This window comes from Rhinolophus hipposideros, assembly GCF_964194185.1.
Source record: "Rhinolophus hipposideros genome assembly, chromosome: 12".
NCBI lineage: Eukaryota > Metazoa > Chordata > Mammalia > Chiroptera > Rhinolophidae > Rhinolophus > Rhinolophus hipposideros.
This window is the reverse complement of record NC_138058.1, coordinates 10436655-10455808: the sequence shown is the minus strand read 5'-3', so window position 1 is coordinate 10455808 and position 19154 is coordinate 10436655. Positions and strand designations below refer to the sequence as shown.

At 45.0% G+C, this 19154-nt stretch overlaps 1 protein-coding gene across 7 annotated transcripts in view; it reads right to left on the bottom strand.

Annotated features, from left to right (window-relative positions):
- Positions 1 to 6795, bottom strand: part of AFF3 (ALF transcription elongation factor 3) — a 499557-nt gene extending 492762 nt beyond the window's left edge. For 2 of the 7 annotated variants that reach the window (XM_081069257.1, XM_081069258.1), the window contains exons 1-2: positions 6683 to 6795; positions 6430 to 6531 (exon numbers count right to left, since the gene is read on the bottom strand). In XM_081069257.1, the coding sequence (XP_080925383.1) occupies positions 6430 to 6482 (53 nt within the window). In that variant the 5' untranslated portion in view covers positions 6483 to 6531; positions 6683 to 6795. Of the gene's footprint in view, positions 1 to 6429; positions 6563 to 6682 lie in introns of those variants that run through there. The other 5 variants (XM_081069259.1, XM_081069260.1, XM_081069254.1 and 2 more) reach the window with 4 other exon arrangements.
- Between the last annotated feature and the right edge of the window lie 12359 nt (positions 6796 to 19154).

Below are 19154 nucleotides of genomic sequence, written 5' to 3'. Positions count from 1 at the left end.
AATCTTATGAGGTAGGCCAGTATAAGTGCTGTCACTTTGTAAGTGATTAAACCAAGACTGAGAATAGGAAATGAAAAAAATAGTGCGCTGCCCAGGGCCAAACAGAAAGCAAGGTTGGAGACAGCTGAATTCAGAAACTTCAGTTAAATTTCAAGACAAAACGGAACAGGCAAAATTGAATGTAAGTTTTATGGATTTCACTTTGAAAGAAAGCAAGGAAACATTATGTTACCATTAAATGATATTAAAATCGTTTTTTATGGCCTTGATTTTGCCACCAAGGCTTAATTCCCAAAAGAAAGAAAATTTAAACAGGCGAAGTTATTCCAGGTTACAAATTTCATTTACACACACACACAAAATCTTGCATTCCATTTTGAGAGATTAATTTTTCCCCCAAATTTCAGTTACTTTAATCAACATTATGCCAAAGGGCCTCGTTCAAGTTGCTAAACCTAACGTGTCGATGATTAGATCCACTGGTTCAGAGGAACATTCTCCCAAAATCGATTCTTAGCATTTTCTAACTCTCCTACATTTTCAGAAAAGAGAATCTGGAACACAGGAAGGAATCATTTCCCCACAAACAACACTCATTTTCAGCCTCATCAAAAGGCATCTGGTTAAAACCCATCTGAACATCTTATGCATTCCCCCAGTTATCCTGGTGGCCCCAAGCCAAGCAAGCTCACATCCTCAGCACCAATTACCTGTCCCCTCACCTGGCTTGCTCCAAAACGCACCACCTATGGGCTGGGCACATGTAGTACTCAGCTCCCTGCCGCCAGCATTTCACTGCTTCTCATTCACACATCCCTGCCTTCTCCACACTGGCCACCAGCTCCTTCAAGGCTGCAGCCCACAGGCCCTCACCGTGGAAAGCTGCTCTTCTTAGAAATACATTCACCCTGCACTTGCTGAGTCCCTTTCCCGAGCTCTGGGGCTCTCAGCCAATGAGTCCTGCAGCCAAGCACAGAGTCACTTCTAGCCAATGAGAGTGAGTGCCGCCACCTTCACTGCTCTAGACCAATGTGCTGCAGAACCAACAGCAGGGCTCAGCCCTGCTAAGTGAAGGCGGTGGTGCCTCCACCCACCATGCTCCCCAACTTCTGCCCTTTGTGTCCTGGTGCACTGCCTTGTCCCCTGAAGGCTGATAAATGGAATGGGGGTAGATCTGGAAATGTTTGCTTTGCTGGGACTGAAGGAAAGGGAGTCGAGGCACCTGAGGGTCAAGATCAGGGGTCTGAGGTAGTTTGCTGACACTCTGAAGGGCTAGGAAGCCTGTCTAAGGAGGTCTAGAGGAAGCTATGGTCAGAGCATGTCCGCCAGCGGTCGCTTTGAAGAGAACCAAGTGTGTAGATCAGCACTCCTGGGAAGACCCACTTGGAGACTACATTGTCAGTGTTCTGCTTCACCCCCTCCCCCGCTACAGGAGAGCAGGCCATGTCCACCCTGTGTTCACTAAACAAGCTCCACTTCATTCCTCCTTATTTCTACTCACAGTCTTTCCTCTGGGTGGACTTTCCTCCCTTTTATTTTCTCCTTCTGAAATTCTGCTTGTCCAGGGTCCATTTCAAATGCCACTCAACCATGAAGGTCCCACTCTCTCTATTGGATGTGCCCTCATCTTCTGAAACAGGCTGTGTCAGCTTTGTATTGCAGCTATTTATGCGTGCAGCTTATTGCCCTACAAGTTCCCAGCAAACTCTCTCTCTTTCCTTGCATCCCCTACAGTAGGGTGTTTTTGGTTTTTGGTTTTTTGTGGTTGTTTTTTTTGAAACTGCATGTTTCAACCTATGAATGGGAAATTTTTTTTTTAATGAAAAAGAAATAGAAATTGTCAAAGTGCACCAAACATATCCATCATACATGGATAAGTGTAATTTCATGACACTTCTGTTTCAGGTACGTAAGTGTATGTGTGCGCAGGAATGTAGTAGGTTGTAATGTTAAATGTATTTGTTACTGTGAGTCATGGTCTAAAACATGTGAAACCAATGCTCTACAGTACCTACCCTATAGTACTGCCTAATATTCTCTGTTATTGAATTGAACAAATAGATGAGCATGAAACTGTCCATTTATTACAGCTTCAAATGGTTCAAATTTGAAAGATTATAAAATGCCTATCTGAACAAAAATAAATGGATTCTGGCCTACATGAAGCTATGTGGGGGCGGGGGGGAGGAAGAGGGTTGTAGACAGGGATCTGAATATTTACTATTCTATTTCAAATAGACTTTCTCCCCAGTAACTAAAATGTGTTTATATTTAAGAAAGATTAAATCCAATTTGAACTAAGTTCCTTTTGGAAAACTTCTCATTCATTGCAAGCAATTCATGATTACAAAGTTCTGCATCTTAAGCCTTTGTTCAAGCTCTTTCTTTGCCCAAGATGCCTCTATGTCCTCTCGATACCCCCACCCCCACAGTGTGTAAAAATTCCATTTATCTTCCAAGAATTAGTTCAAAGGTCATCTATTCTATGGAAGTTTGTTTGTGTTTTTTTTTTAACTCAATTTTTCTTCTTTCCCTCTTCTACCATCTACTCCACTCCCATGTATGGTCTTTCTCTCTTCTGAATCAAAAATGCTGAAAACTTCCTTTTTCACCCTTCTCATTCCTCTACTAGACAATAACATGCACAACCACGGTTATTTATCTTTGTATCCCCTACAGCAACCAGCATAAGGTCTCATACTTAAGAGATAATCAATAAATATTTGTTAAGTGTATAAAAGCAACAGTTAGCCTGTTAAAAGGCCCTGAGGAATGGCTTACATGCCCAGCAGCTGATCAAAAGCTGATGGAGAACAGCAAGAAGAGCCAAGAGATGGCGGGGAAGGCTGAGGACAGGCGCTGCTCCTCTGGACACCTGCCCCCGTGAACCTACTGAATCCCCACGTGTCCAGGGATTCAACTCCACAGAATGAAGCTGTGGAGCTGGGTACAGAAGGGGTATCTTCGCCTTACTCCAAATTCTCCACTCTCACTTCAAACCAGAGATGGGAAATGGAATTAGAGGTGGAAATTAATCTTACCTTTCTCAACTTTAAGGTAAGCATAAAAGAAAAGTTGAAACAGCCACCTGCAGGTCAAAAGACCCCCCCCCCTTGAAAAATAAGTAGAGGTGTTTCTGAGTTGGCGGGGGGAGGTACATAAGGAAGCAGAGGAGATGGTTCCTGAATTATCAGCTGATGGTCTACATGGATTATATACAACAGTACCGAATTTTCCTTTTCATATTGTCTGTACAGTCATATGGGGACTATACAGTCAGATGGGGCCACTTTCTGTGACCACTAGACTAAGCTAGCTCAGGTTCAAAGCCACAGTCACAAGTAACAAACTATAATTGGTTTTGTTAGAAAATGATGCCCACCAATTGGAAAAAAATTGTTAGGAATTGAAATACAGTTTCTTTTCCATTAATCTATATCTTCCCCAACCTCTCAAAAGAAAAGTGTTTTTCTACAATGAATTAAAGGAAGAAGTTTTTAGTGGTCTTTAAATTTATACATTATATGGGTATGTGTGTGTATGCGTATGTATGTATGTTAATTCATATAAAGCATAATTTCCTAAATCATGGTACTTTGTTTTCAAATTTTTAGTTTTATATCATTTAGGACTTTGACCTTCTCTTTCTTAACTACCAATCCATCAAGGTTTTGATTTGTAATTAATTTCAGAGCAGCCCACATAAACTGGGAGTCATCTGCAGTAGTGTGGGAAATGCAATGGATCTGAAACCAGAAAACTGAGCTTTGAAATTAATGCCTAGTTCAAATACAGTGCCTCCAAGTCTAAATGTGTGACCTTGGGCAGATTACCTGATCTTCCCTACCCTCGATTTCCCAATTTGTAAAATGGGAATAACAACAGTACTTGCTTCCTAAAGTTGTTGTGAGGATTAAATGAGCTAAAACATGTACTGTACTTAGAACAGAATTAGCATGTCATGTACTTAGAACCGTGTCTGCTAAATGTAAGCGTGCAGTAAATGTTAGTTAAAAAAATTCTGCTGTGGTTTGTTTTATGGTCTCAGTGAAGTCATTTTACAGTTCAAAGCCTCCATTTCCTTGTGTATAAAATGGGACTACTACCACTTACCACCTCCTAGACTGTTATGAGATTCAAATAAGAAAACAATGGATATAAAAAAGTCTGACACGCAGGAAGTATACAAATGTTAGTTACTGTGGATTACTCATAACTTAAAAGTAAACCATAAACTTAAAAACTTATAAACTTAAACATAAGCCATTAAATTGAGTTAGAAAGAAAATACCATCCATAACTGAGCAAATTCATCCATAACTGAGAAAATGTCTGTGTTAAAATGCATACTCAAGGAGTTTGGTTCATCTTTATCAGAAATATACAAGGTTCTGTAAAATGTTATTTCCACATCTGCAAGCTAGAATCACTCTCTCAGTCGAGCCAAACTGTCCTACTATATTGTAAGCAAGAGAGGCTGCACGCTTTCATAAGGCAAACATAAATTGATGCCTTGATTAAAACCTGATTGCCAGTATAGCAACTTTTTAAAACTGTGTAATTTTTTTCACTTTTAAAAATAGTAAGTATACTGTAGCTAATGTAAATTTCAACTAATTCAACAGACATTTGTTGTATAACTGTGCTCCAGGTAACTCACCTGGGAACTAAGGATGCAAAGGGAAATTAGGTCCTGTGCTAGAAAAGCCCACAGATTAAGGCTGATAATTTCAAAACATTACTTGTAAAACTCAGGAAGGGGTTTCAATGTGAGTCACTACGCAGACAAGCAGCATGAAAATATGCCAAAACAATAGGTTCTTCCCTCTAACTGAAAAAGTGCCATCTGAAAGCAAAAGTCATTTTTAAAGCACAGTTTCTATCTGGAAACCTATTGAATTTGTGCCAGAAACCAACATTCCTTATTGTAGACCTGTAAAGTAATAGGTATCTGTAAATGAAAGGCTGAAATAACCCCAGGAGCAACAACACAGTAATTAGCAACTTTTATAGAGTAATAACATGTTTCATATTCTTTCGACATTGACTCTTTGAAGTTCCCAGTGTAATACATAAAAGTTTTATTACGTTAGGACCCATCCTTGTGTATTTTATAGGTGCCCCTGTTATGCAGAGCAAGCAGTACTTACTCATCTTTGCACCTTTTATTAAAATCTGCTCGATGATGCGCTAGCTTTGTGTCCAGTTTAGTTTGATAAACCTGGCTTTAGAAGGCAAACGCCACTAGGAAAGCCTAAATCACTGAAAATATACGCACATCCACAGATCAGCTCAAAGACCATACATCATAAAGCAGCTTAGCTTTAAATTTTTACATTGCATATTCATGTGCACACCACTTGCGGTTGTAGACACATGTGAACTCTCTACTGAATTAAGGAGGAAAAAAAGCCCAGCTCTACAATAAGTGATTACCAGAGGCAGAACAGAGTGCAGTTAATATGCTTGTTTCAGCAGATGTTCATTGCCGTAAATATTAAACGTAACACAAGTTCCTCCAGGAACATGGAAGCACTGATTTTACCACCTGAATAGGGCTGGTTGGAAAAATTTAGGCGTGGGGGGTGGGGGGGGAGATAAAAAGGATGCTGAAGCAGCCAATGGGATTTTTAAAACACCCACAACTGGAATTGAACTGCTTCTAGCGGCGATTTACCTGCAGCAGCTCCTCAACGTGAGAACCTGAGCACAGAACCCGGAGGGCTCCCGGGGCTGCGGGCCGTGAGCGGGGCATAGAGGGGTACAGGGGGCGAGAGGGGACCACTGTAGTGGGAGGTGTGCGGAAAGGGCCCCACGGAATTGGGAACCTCTAGGAAAGGAGTTTTCCCGGGCCCAGGCCTCTGGAATTCCCGCACAGAGAAAAACACTCGTCCCCCTGCCCTGGTGCTCACTTTCCGTGTCGAGTGGGAGTGGGTGGGAGGGGACAGAGAGGACGCGGCCGCCCAGACCTGGCGCCCACACGCGGTGGCTGGAGCGTCCTCCAGGGCACTTCGCTGCAGCCCCAACTCCAGGGGGTCGATGGTGGGAACCGGAGGCTCTCGCGGAAGAGGGAGGGGACACGGGCGAGGGAAGACAGGGTAGGGGGTCGAGGGCTGCATCGCGGGCACTAGTGACACGTTCTAGAAATCGGTTCTTTTTTCTCTGCACGGCTGCGCTCTGCCCCTGGCTCCCCGGATCACCGGCCCCTGGGCTGGGGCAGGCAGCACGGCGCGGGGGAGGGGGCCGGAGAGGGGGCCAGAAGACGGGAGGCGGCCGCGCATCCCCCGGGGGAGGCAGACAGGAGCCGGCGCCGCGGGCGCCCCGGCCCACCCCACCCCCACAGCCAAGCCCCCGGCCCAGGTGAGGCGCTGGCCGCCGCGGCCGCCCCCAGTCGCCCTGCCCGCCCCAGCGGCCGGCGCGGGGACTCACCACAGCGACTCGAGGTCCCATTCCTGGAGCAGGGCTAAGTCGAAGCTGTCCATGGTGGGATGTCTCGGTGTCAGCGCCGCCGAGGCTCGGGCCGCCCGCGCGCTGCAACGAAAAGCGGCGCTGAAGGTGCATCCCCGCGGCGCCGGGGCCGCCCGCCGCCCGCCGCCCCCCGCCGCCCCCCGCCCCAGCTCCGGCTCCCGGCGCCCCGCTCCCCGACGCCGCCGGCCGGCCGGGCGCCCGCGGCCGCACTCACCCGCTCGCCGGCTCGCGCGCAGGCACACTCGGGAGAGCGGCGAGCTCGCCGCGCCGCGCCCGCCCGCCCCTCCTCCTCCCCGCCCCTCCTCCTCCCCGCCCCGCGCCGCCGGCCGCCTCTTTCTCCTCGGGGAGGCGCGTGTGCGCGGGCGAGGCCGAGGCGCGCGCACCCTGAGCCCCGCGCCGCGCCCGCCCGCGCGCCCCGGCGCTCCCGCACCGCCCCTCGGGGTCCCGCGGCGCCCGCAGGCCGCGCCGCCCGGCTCCCCGCACCCTCGCCGCGCCCGCCCGCCCGTCCGCGCCTCGGCAGCCAGGGGGCGCCCGGGGCGGCCCTGCGAGCGGGGCGGAGGGCCGGGCGGGGGTGCCGGCGGGGGTGCCGGCGGGGGTGCCGGCGGGGGTGCCGGGCGGGCCGCCCCGCGCGCTCCTCCTGCTCGGCGCGCTCTCCTTCCGGGCCCAGGATCCGTTTGACCCGTCCGTGCGCTCCGGCAGCGCGGAGGCTGCAGACCTGGAGTCGGTGCTGGGAAATGCCGGGCCGCCCCAGGCCCGTGAGAGTTAACTGTGCCGCCTCCCGCCGCGCCGTAAACAAACCATTTAAAATATCTGGAGTCAGTAAGTTAAGGGAAATAAAGGCGAAGCGGAGAAGACAGCTCTTCTGGCAGGACCTGCAGTTTGGCCTGCAGTGGGGGGGTGGGGGGGGGTCCCACCACCCTCCAGCCGGCCAGTCCCTGGAAACCAAGCTCCCCACTTTTTATTTCTGACAGGGAAGGGGGCAGGCCTCTGGGTGTAGACGGCAAACTTCCCGCCCCATCTCCAGTCTGGAGAGTGGCGTATTGTCAGCTGGAAGGATGCTATAGTGTCACTGTGGCTCCTAAAACGCGAGTCCTTATTATTCTTACTTCTTGATGTTAAAAAACACTTTCCTCTTTCTGGCTTCTATAGACGCGCTGAGAAGCCCGCTTCTCCAAATCCGGGAACCCTTCCTCCTTCCCGACCCTCCTGTCCTCTTGACCACAGCTCGGGGAGCCTCACTCAGGATTCCAAAGGCTTCCTGGAGAGAGCAGTGCAGAGCAGCGAAACTGAGTCCCACCACTTGCACCTATCCCCCTACCCCGCCCCACACACATACACACATACACACATACACTGCCTGCCATTGGGAGGCCTTTCTGGTACTCTCCCCTTTGTTCTTTCTCAAGAAGAGCCACTGACTGGGGCCACTGGAAATCTAGAGCCCTAGGTAGAAGGCACAGGATCCCGCCAGGGTCAAGCCCGGGAGTCACCCTCCTCACCTCCCTGAATGAGGATTAACAAACGAAGTCTGGAGAACATGGAGAAGAAGAAAAGACCAATGAGAATTCCTGGCTATTTGGAGTTGGATTACAAAATACTCATCCACTCGTCCTTCCCCAAGCTCTGAAGCAGCCCTTCTTTTATTAACACCCGTAACTAACATGCAGAATGTAAAACAGTAAATTAAGGCGGAGGGAGCTTCTACATAGCTTGAGAAAACGGAATTGTTCTTTTACAAGCTGACAATTCCGGTCCCTAAAAGCCTCCCTCATTAGTGGAAGGTAGTACCAAGGCTACAGGAGAACAAAGAGATTCTGAACAGGAGAAAGTACAGGTGTGAAGGGCTGTCTTCCCAAATCCCTGTCCACAGTGTATTTGGAGAGAAGGGAAAAAAAAAAAATCTGTCTTCCTAATATCTCCTTAGCATACGCTTGCGGGAAATGTTTGCTCTGGCAAAAGTGAGATGCCTGAGCCATCCAGACAGCATTCCCAGGAACAAAGGATGGGGGTGGAGGAGAGGAGGGAACAGCCCCTCTCTGGAAGAACTGCAAGTTCCAACGCCTGAACAAGAAATGCATCCTGTCCCTGTGCTGGGGGCAGCAGCTGGGAAGCTTCCAGAAGCAGACCTCCCACCCCTCGCAGAGACTTGGCTCTCCTTCGCTTCCCACCACATCTGTTTATACAAAAGAGGGCTGCTGAAGAACAAACAGAACCGTGTTTACTGGGAGTCCCATTCTGGACTTGAAGCTCAACATACTGATTTGTCTTCACCATGGAGGCTGAAGATAAATAGATGTTCCCCGGAAAGAAAAGAGAAAGCATTGGGGGTATGGAGCTGGTGGAGGGGTTGACTCATGAAAGGCTTCTCCCCAAAAGCCATGTAGTAATGGGGACGTTTATATTTGAACCTAAACATGGTGACTTGTGTTAATACATTAGTGTTCTTGAACCTTTCATTGTGGGTATTTACTTTTTTTTTTACATTTTTTACATTTTTTTACATTTTTTCCCCATTAGAAATAGCTCCTATTTTCTTTTGGGGGCCTCTAGCATGGGAGAAGTTGCATTGATACTTTTATCCCCGGATGTATGTTTTTGTGTAGCATGTCCAGTTGGAGGATAGAGCCTTTGAAGAAACCCAAATAGTTGTAGATACCATTTTCACTAAGTAGTCATGGATATAAATCTAAATGAATAGTATTTACAAGTGAAATGTAGACCATCAATGACAGCCTTTATAGGGAGGTCTTTATTCTTATTATTATCTGGTTTATTAAGATGGTCACATCATTCTCCAGCCCCTAAGTACCTTCACCAAAACAAATATTTAATCTAATTGTCAAATTTTTAAATCCTTAATACAAAGCAAAAAAAAGGGGGGGGGTGGCTTGGACTTCTTGGAATTAGAATGTCAGAACTAAAGGGGAAGAATTTTTGCCAAGGAGTAAGAGACTATCTAAATTAAAAATAAAAACGGGTGTTTCCTATGAAGCTGATGAAGCTTCTATGCACACTAACGGCCTCTGGCAATTCTGCAGACACTGAGTGAAACCACCCAGTTCCCGAGAGCTGTGGGGTAGGCAGCTCCATGAGGGGAGCTGCTGGCTTCCTAGGTCAGGTCTGTTTGTTTAGGTGAAAAAAATCTACAAAGGAAAGGGACTAAGGAATGATTCCTGCTCAGTCTGGGGCAGGCATACAAGTGCACTTAGCAGGGGCTCCACTCACACCCCCTAAACCTGAATCGGAAGCCTCCTAAGTAGACCCAGAAGCAAATCTATGGTGTCCAACTAAGATCTCCTTTTGGCTATGAATGGAGAGAAGAGAGTTTGCGTGGCTTTATTTATTCATGCCTTATTCTGAAGACATGGCTGCAACTCAGAGGTCGCCTTTGTGACCAGGTGGGGGTTTTCCTTTTCTAATCCCAACTTTCCCCTAGAAAAAGATGTTTGGCCAAAAGCCAGCTGTGCAGGTGGTCTTGCTGGAAGGTGATGGGAGCCTCCACTCCACCTCCAGCATGGTTTGTCACTACACCTTCTCTCCTGTTCCAGCCAGGCTGCTTCTCCTTCCAGAGGCTTCCTGGGTGTTGTAACTGTATCTACAGATTGCAGGATAAGCTCTCTAGGCTTTCTGCTTGCAAATTACATGCTAATATGTCGAGCCCCAGGACAGCTTTGGTTTTGATGCACCTGGGAACTCTAATGTCTTCAGGCCTCTGCCTCTCCATTGGTATCTCAGAGTGGTTCTAGCCTGGGATCGAGGTGCCTTTCTGTTTCTATTTTTTTCATCATTCACCAGGTCCCGAGCAGATGGTGTGGCTGTGCTGGCTGTCATCACTCGTCCTATGTTTCCATGGAAACATGGGGCATAGGGACCATCTCTGCCTTGGGCTCTCTGACAGTATCCTCCGGCAAGAACTTCAGCACTCTGGCCCCCTCCCCCTTGTCTGCCCACATCCTGGAGAGTTGGAGAATGTTGTGGGTCATTCCAGGGATCATCTAAGCACACGTTCCCCACAAATGGTTGTGAAGTGACCGGGAAAGGGGTTGGGGTGGAGGGTGCCTGTCCCCCCATCGTATGGCTAAGGCCGATTTGCAATGGTGGCATATTTGAACTATTTGCCACTCAGCCAGCTTCCATAATGGCTGATTATCACCCAGATATCAAGAGATGCTTCTAAGATTGCATGTGATCATCATGCAACAGATACTTAATGAGCGTAAGGGTGTTACTGGGATTCTGAGATTCTGCCCCCTCCACCTGTGTTTCTTTTTTGAGTTTTTTGTTGTTGTTTTCTTTGGTACAAAACCAGGTTTTCCCTAAGGAATGCACCTTCCTCAAAGTTTCTAATGTCCTCCTGCCTACATAATTCACTTATATAGCCACTAAGGCATTAATTAGATTCAGAAGTCCATGGAAACAGCAGAGCTGGGCAGGGTCAGAGGCCAGGCAGGGCAAGGAAAAGAATGAGGAAAATGACCCTTGGGAGAGGGCAAGGAAGTGGAGGGAAATGTTTCATGCCATTCAAGTAGCAGACGAGACAAAGATAATTTCAAAATGTGATCAACTACCATAACGCTGTTGCAAGAATTAAAGTAATGTCCAATTAAAGTGTTCTTTAAAAAAAAAAACATCTAGTATAAGAATTCCATGCATGTCTTTGGTGGCAGTTCCTCCTCACACAGCTGGTATGAAAGACTAGCGTTTGAAGCTCACCACGTTTTTAAAAAGTACAAGAAACAAAGCAGGCACATGCATGAAGCTGCAGACACAGGCCATTCACACAAGTGCACCAGAGAAGTATTTCCTATCGCAGATCGTGTATTTTGTGCCATGCTGATTTACTTTGGGGATAATCCCATTATTTGTGGTATGAGAAGATCCCTTGGTGTTGGTAACAAGAACCAAGCATCCTGACTTAACACTTAATATCCCCACTGGCTCTTTCTTGTGCTTCTTCAAGGTGCGCATGGGCCATCGTGCAAGCTTCAAGGACTCAGAACCTGTAAGTAATCGTGATGACAGCAAACATTTCTAAGATATGATGTGCTGGGTGCTGTTCTATTAGCTCCATTGATTCTCCCTGAAACTAGTTTTTAATTTACATTGCTGCCATTGTTTTCATATACAAGTGAGTAAACTAAGGAGCAGTGAGTAAACTAAGTGTCACCTACCAAAGCATGGCAGAGTGGGGATTGGATGGAGCAGCCACAATACCACACCACCTCTCACCTCTCACCGCTTTTTATCTATAGCACTGGATAAGCACCCATGCCTGTGGGAGCTTAAATAATGAGTGCAATACAGACCTAATCAGAAGGTGAGAGAGAGCCCTCTACCTCTCTCTGTACAATCCTCCTTCCTCTAGTTTTGATGCCAGTGTTCTGCCATACCACACCTGGAGGAAGGCACTAATTCCTTCAAATGTTGGTGTTCTCCTCTGTAACATGAGAAGGCTGGGCTGGACATTCTTTGTCTCTCAGTTCTAAAAAGGTTGGAGTTCTGTTTTCAGTTGCCTCTCCTGTGCCTGTACCAGACAGAAATTCCTAGAGGACGTCAGGAGAGCCATCTATCTTGTTTTAAGATAGGACCTTCTACTCAGCTTAAACAAATCTCAAGGTATTGATTGGTCTGTTCCAAAGAGGAGTGCTTGTTCTTTTAAGTGTTAACAGCCAGCAAGACCACAGTGTCCAAGAGAAGGTCTGGGAGGAAGCTTAGATCTGGGAGGAAATGTGGGGGAAAGTCACAACATGACTGTGAGTGTCAGACTTTTCTCCATGGCGGCACCAGAGAGTATTTAAGCATGTTGCTGATAACCTCCGTGAGACCCCTGGAGGACACTGTAGTTATGAGTGGCTGGATTATGGCTCACAGCCTGAAGACAGAAACTTCTAATTATATCACGTGGACTTAAACATTGAAGGGCTAAGGGCAGCCCTGTAAGAGCCTCACGAGGTCTTTCAGGTAGAGTTTCCAGGCGGGAATTCTCACCCGTTCTCAGGAATTTTTTCACTTTCCAGTTCCTGAATCTGGAAATATAAACTGTTTTCTGTTCTCCATGATGAATCATTTCCACAAAGTGACAACCGATACGACCAGCCACCTGTGTTCAAGAGGCCGATTTTCCCGATTTCCCAACCAACTTTTTCGGGATTCGGGAACAGGAAAGTGAAAAAATTCCTGAGAATTTTTTCAGGAACATTCCCGACTGGAAACCCTAGGTAGAAGTATCTCCTACAGCTCAAAGTCCGTAGTGGAGGTCCTCCAGTCCAGAAAAAGAAGAAACAGAGGGCAGAATCTATCTCAGCAGAAGCGTGAAACACATAGGTGATGGCAGTCACAGATGGTTACCTAACCAATATCCATCCACCCTCTTTACTAACAATCCCTGAGTTTGGTATATCTTCAGGTTCAGCAAGAACCGAACATGTAACACAGTTTGGTTCAATGAGACCATAAACTTAAGTCAGCTGGAATATCCTGGGAAGTTTTGCTTTCCTGGAATAGCCACCCCTTTGTCTATGTCACTTCCTTCTTCTTTCTGTCCAGAATGCAACTAAAGGCCTGGGGTAGTGCAGCCGTCTTGGACCTTGCAGGCAAAAACCACACTCTAAAACTGGCAGATCTGAAGTTAAAGGGAGACTACGTTCTTGATGGTTTCTTCACACAATTGTACCATCTTTCAACCACCTACCTAGCTCTAGAATTTTGGGAACAAAATAAGACCCTATTTGGCTGAGCCACTGTAGTCATGTTTCGATTATCACTGGCAGAGGAGTCCTGATCCCTCCAGTGTGCCCTGCACACTGCCACATACAGTCAGGTCTACCAGATGTCCCAGCCTTGTGCCTCTGCAGGGACAACACTGCAAAAATAAATAAATAAATAAATAAATAAATAAATAAATAAATAAATAAATAAATAACTGTGATTTGGAAAGTCTATGTTTGCTTTCTTAAATATCATCTTGCGTTCTGGGTTCATCGCAACTGTAAGAAAGTCAACTAATAAGAAACCCATGTTTCATTGTTTGAAGATTGACTAATGTGGCTCCAGCATTTTTGAATATTCCACATTAATAATTGTTTCTTTATGTTCATATTATTTATTAACCTGATTAAGTTACTGTTACATCCTCACAGGGACACTGTTAGATCTCATTTCTGGAAAGGAGTGCAGGAATAATAATAGTCAGCCTTTCTTGTGTTTGCCACATACACAAAAATATGCATGTTGCAGACCCTGTCATTGTTTCTACTAATAAACTAATTACCACTGTATGAAGCTGATTTACTTCAGAAGGAGTTTAGAAAACAACTAATTAAGTACAGTATTTTGAAATATAAACTGCATTATAGGGTTAGAACCCTATAATAAAATCACAGAAGCTTGAAAGTCAAGAGAAACCAGAGAGACTCTCTTTAGCTAACCTCCTACCCAGTGCAAGAATTCCGTCTCATCAGCCCTCATACGCTCAGCCTGCACAGTAACATTTCTAGTGATAGGTAGGTCGCCGTCTCAAAACACTTCCTACTCCATTCTTAAGGAGCTCAGCTCTGACCGGAACAACATTCTTCCTCATATGTAAGAATCCCAAATTGATGTTCCTATGATTTCCTAGCACATCACTGGTTTACCAGAAGCATCCCATCAGTGCCCAGTTTCACTCAATTCCTTCTCTCGGTCCTCCATGTAATGAGACTGTTCACCTCAAGTGCCTTCCTTTGACAGAGGGAATTCCTTCTGCAGTTGGGAATTCTATACAGAGAAGAGGAGCCAGTCTCCTAAGAAGGACCACACGGACAGGGGAACAAGAGACACCCGACTTCTTCCCACGGGGAGTTGGTTTCTTGGGGGAAGGGAGTTTCACAAAGAAGCTGGAGCGGGCCTCAAGAAGGAACACGCCCCACCACAAGATAAGGAGTAAGGACACTCCTCAAAAGGAAGATACCGCCCTGGTGTGTCTCAAGGTAGAAGTTGAACAGTGGGGGCGGGGGGGTGCAAAATGGGAGCCCAGATCACGTCAGGAGGATGAGAGCAAGGACAGGAAGAGTCCTGATTAAAGCTCTGAGTCCAAGGTCAGGCCCACTCCTAAAGAAAGTCAGCAGCTCTTTCAAGGGATGATTCCCAGTGTTTTTCCAAAGCTCCAACTCTCGTGTGATGCTTATTGTAATTCTATGTTCTTGGCACAGACAGTTACATATTTATGAACTTAGCATTACTTTCTGCCATTCTCTAGACAACAGTATGAGGTTTATTAAAACATCATGGAAAATTCATACTCTTGGGCCTGAGTGTCAGCCCACATTGCCATGTTGTCATCCTGTCATCCTAAATCTCAAGACAATCTCAAGACAAGGATGAAGTCACTGGGGGTACCCACCGAGGCCAAGTCTAAGAGGCCACTATGAGATTGCAACAATAACATCGATTTTTTTTTTTTTACTGAGAAAACATTAATGAGTACCTCATACATGCCAATCAGTGAGTTAAGAAATAAGGAGAGAGAAAGAAATCAAACAAAGTTTGAACACCCACAGTCTAAAGGATAATGCACATATACCTTCATTCACTTACTCGTTCTTGGCTCGAATACATATTTATTGAGCCAGGTATGTGCTCAGAACTCAGCTAGGCACTCAGGCCACCATAAGTGAAACAGACCTGGGGCACCGATTATATGATTAGTGCTACGATGAAGGAATTGCAAGCACTCAAGGAGATCTTTCTAGAAGGAATGGCTGACTTGTATTCCAAGTCAAGAACTGATTTATCCAGAATATGGTGGGTGGGAGAGAATGAAAGGTAAGACCAAATCCCACATGCCATACTGTTACTGGCTAGGGCAGAGGTGGCTCAGAGCCAGAGGAACAAGGGCCAGTGGGGGGTGACTTCTGCCTGAGGTGCTCTTACAGGGTTTGATACAGAAGATGACATCTGGGACGGGTCTAAAAGAATGAGAGCCAAAGGGACAGTGGGCAGTGGTGACAGAAGAGCACTCCAGACAGAAAGCACACGAGAGAGCACAGAGGCATGAGGCATGTCACATTCCAGTGACAGAGAAGGTTCCATGCTGTCAGAGTGGTGCCTTGGGGTGGGCGGTGGGCAGAGTCAGCCGACCATATTCAGGGTGGGAGCAGGAGTTTGGGGCCAGATTCTAACAAACCCCGTTTTGCTATTGTGAAAACATCTAAAGTGAGCAGGAAATGAACGGGAGAGATTCAGTAGAGCAGTCAGTCAACACCCAGCTGCTAAACCCAGGGGCACAACTGAGAGCTGAAAAGAGGAAATGGTTTCTGAGAAACCAGAGAAAGGATTTCAGAGGGCACTCAGCCCAGAGGTTTGACCTTCTGGGTTGTAAAATCCAGCAAGACTGTAACCCCCCTACCCCCAGCCTGAGGGTGGCCACCATCATTGGTGGGGCCCAGAGCAAAATGAAAATATGTAGCCTCTTGTGCATAAACTATCAAGAATTTCAAAATGATGACGGCAGAACATTAAACCAAGCACAGGACAGTTCCAAGTGTGGGGCCCCGTGTGACTGCATAGGTGGCAAGTCCATGAGACTGGGGCTGCTGAGGTGTTTTGTGCTAAGAGGTACCTCTGCACGAACAGGGTGTTTGCGACACACTAACTCCCTGCAGCCTGTTTTCCAAGGACTGGTTGGACAGCACGTCTAGAGGGCAACACTGCACTCTTACAGTCTGTACCACACAAGTCACCCCTGCACTTGAGTTTGTGCCAAAATGGAAAGGTTCTGTTTTTCCTGATCATACTGAAAATATACACAAAGACAATTCAAGCCATGCACAGCAGTATGTGACAGGGGAAAACTTTAAATTACCATAAGTAGTACTTTCCAACTTTCTCTCCCCTTTTTATAAGAGTGAGTCCTCAACAAGATTTCTGTTTGGTAAGCAAGGTGATGATAGAGACGTAAGTTAGGGAAACAGAGGGAAGGGGGAAATTGTTTTGCAAACAAACGAAAAATCCAGGAGTACAGGAAGAAATGAAGAGCTCGGCCAGAGAGGAAAGGGAAAAGAAGGGGCATCAGCTGAAATTGAGGAAAATTTAGGGAAAGACAGAAATCTCTAAATGGGATTTCAGAAAGTTTTGCAATATGATGTAATCACATTCTCTATCCTCCTTATGAGGCTTAAATAAAAAACTGCATTGCTCATCAAAGTTTAGGGAAGGAGGGAGGGAGGGAGAAAGAGAGACCCTGACTCAGAGAAAGCCATCACACAAGTGGCCAGAGAAAAGTGTCTCTTCTGGCTCTGACCCAAGATATTTTCTTCGGTGACCCTGTCATTTCCATTGGTCTATTCGCCTATCCTTGGGTTAGTTGCACAATTTTAATTACTGTAGCTTTATAACTAATGTTGATGGCTGGTAGAGCCACTTACTCCCACCTTGTTCTGCATTAAGATAATCTTCTATTCCTTGCTGTTTGTTTTTTATTATCATTTTAGAATCAGCTTCTCAAGTTTCACACACATATGCACACACACGCATGCACACACACACATGCACACAAAAAAACCTGTTAGCAGTTTAAGAGAAATTGCTTTGACTATGTAGAACAGTTTGGGGAGAATATGCCAGCAGTTTTGACTCTTCTGATTCATAAACATGCTACATCCCTCTATTTATGTAGTTTTCTCTTTACTTCTATCAATAAAGTTCATTATTCTTCTGCATGGAAATCTTGCGTATCATTTCTTAGATTTTTTTCTCTCTAGGTATTTGATTAAAACAACCTACTCCAATAATTTGTCTATAGTTTTATTTCCTATGTACACAATGATCCAATAATACCATATGAATGATGGCTGCTTTTTTCCCCCTTCTGCAATCCTTACCTTTATTTAGTTTCCTGTTTTCACTTGCCAGCAGAACTCGAAACACAATTTTGAGTAGAAGCAGTAATGGGCATGCTTGTCTTAGTCCTGATTTCAAAACTAGGAATTTTTGGTAGGTGCTTTACCAGATTAGGCAATTTCCCATCCACTCCTGGCTTGTTAATAAATAAAGTTAATAAATTAACTCCGGGCTTGTTAATAAATAAATTATTATTTTGTTTATTAGAATCATGGGTTGATGCTGAATTCTATAAAATGTTTTCTATGGCCTGTTGAGATAATTCTACTATTTGACTCCCTTTTTTCTCTGCATGGTTAATGCAGGAACTGCACTGATTGGTTTTCAAGTCAAACCAGCCTTGTACTCATGGAATAAACACAACTCCATGGTGATGCATTACTTTTTATATATTTATTGCTCGATGCACTGCGCTTTTTTTGAGTGTGTGTGGGGGGATGTCTGCACCAATGGTCATGAATAAATGACTTTTCTTATTTTGAAGTGACCTTGTTAGCTTTTATTAAGAAAACCCCTCCTCGAAAATGAATTGGGGAAATTTACCTCTTTTTCTTTTTATTCTCTGGGTTTGTTTGTGTAATAGTGGCATGATTTCTTCTCTAATTATTTAGTGGCATTCACCAGTAAAGTCATCAGGGCCTAGAGTTGTCTTTGAAGGAATATTCTAAATTACAGTTTCAATTTTAATACTTTTAAGTATATTTTCTGTCAATTTGGGTAAGTTGTATTCTTCTAGAAAGGTATCCAAATCATGAAAATTTTCAAATTGATTGCCACAGTTATGATACTTACTTCATATCTCCTGTTATCTTTAGGATCCACAGTTATCCCATTTTGCATTCCTTACAACCCTTAGCTATGGCTTCTCTCCCTCTCTCTCTCTTTTGAAGTCAATCTCACCAGCACTCCGTTCTGTTAGCAAATTTCAGTTATACAATACATTGTTATCAACATATAGTCACCAAGTTACACATTAGATCCTCAAATCTCATTCATCTTATAACTGAAAGTTTGTATCCTTTTACCAAACTTTCCCTATTTCCCCCACCCCTTATACTACTCTATTTCTATGTTTTGTTTTGGTTTTAGATCCCATATATAAGTAATATCAAACAGTATTTGTCTTTATCTGGCTTATTTTATGTAGCATAATGCCTTCCAGGTTCATGCGATTACAAATGACAGGATTTCCTTTTTAGTTAAGTCTGAATAATATTTCATTGTACATGAAAATATATACAACATTTTCTTGATTTACTGATGGACATTTAGGTTGTTTGCATACCTTGGCTGTTGTGACTAATGCAGCAATGAGTATGGGAATACAGATATCTCTTCAAGGCAATGGTTTTGTTTCCTTTGGATAAATACCTAGAAATGGAATTACTGGATCATATGGTAATTTTATTTTTAATTTCTGAAGGAACCTCCCTAGTGGCTGCACCAGTTTATATTCCCACCAACAGTGCACAACAGGGTTCCCTTTTCTCCACATCCTTGCCAGCATTTGTCATCTCTATCTTTTTGATAACAGCACTTCTAGAAGGTGTGATATCTCCTGATTTGCATTTAGTTTGCATTTCCCTGATGATTAGTGATGTACCTCTTTGCTGTTTGTAGGTCTTTTTTGGAAAAATGTCCATTTAGGTCTTTTGCCCATTTTTAAAATTGAGCTATTTGGGTTTTTGGTATTGGGTTGTATGGGTTCCTTATATATTTTGGATATTAACCCCTTATCAAATAGGAGGTTTGCAAATATTTTGTCCCATTCCAGTGCTTGCCTTTTCATTCTGTTGATCGTTTCCTTT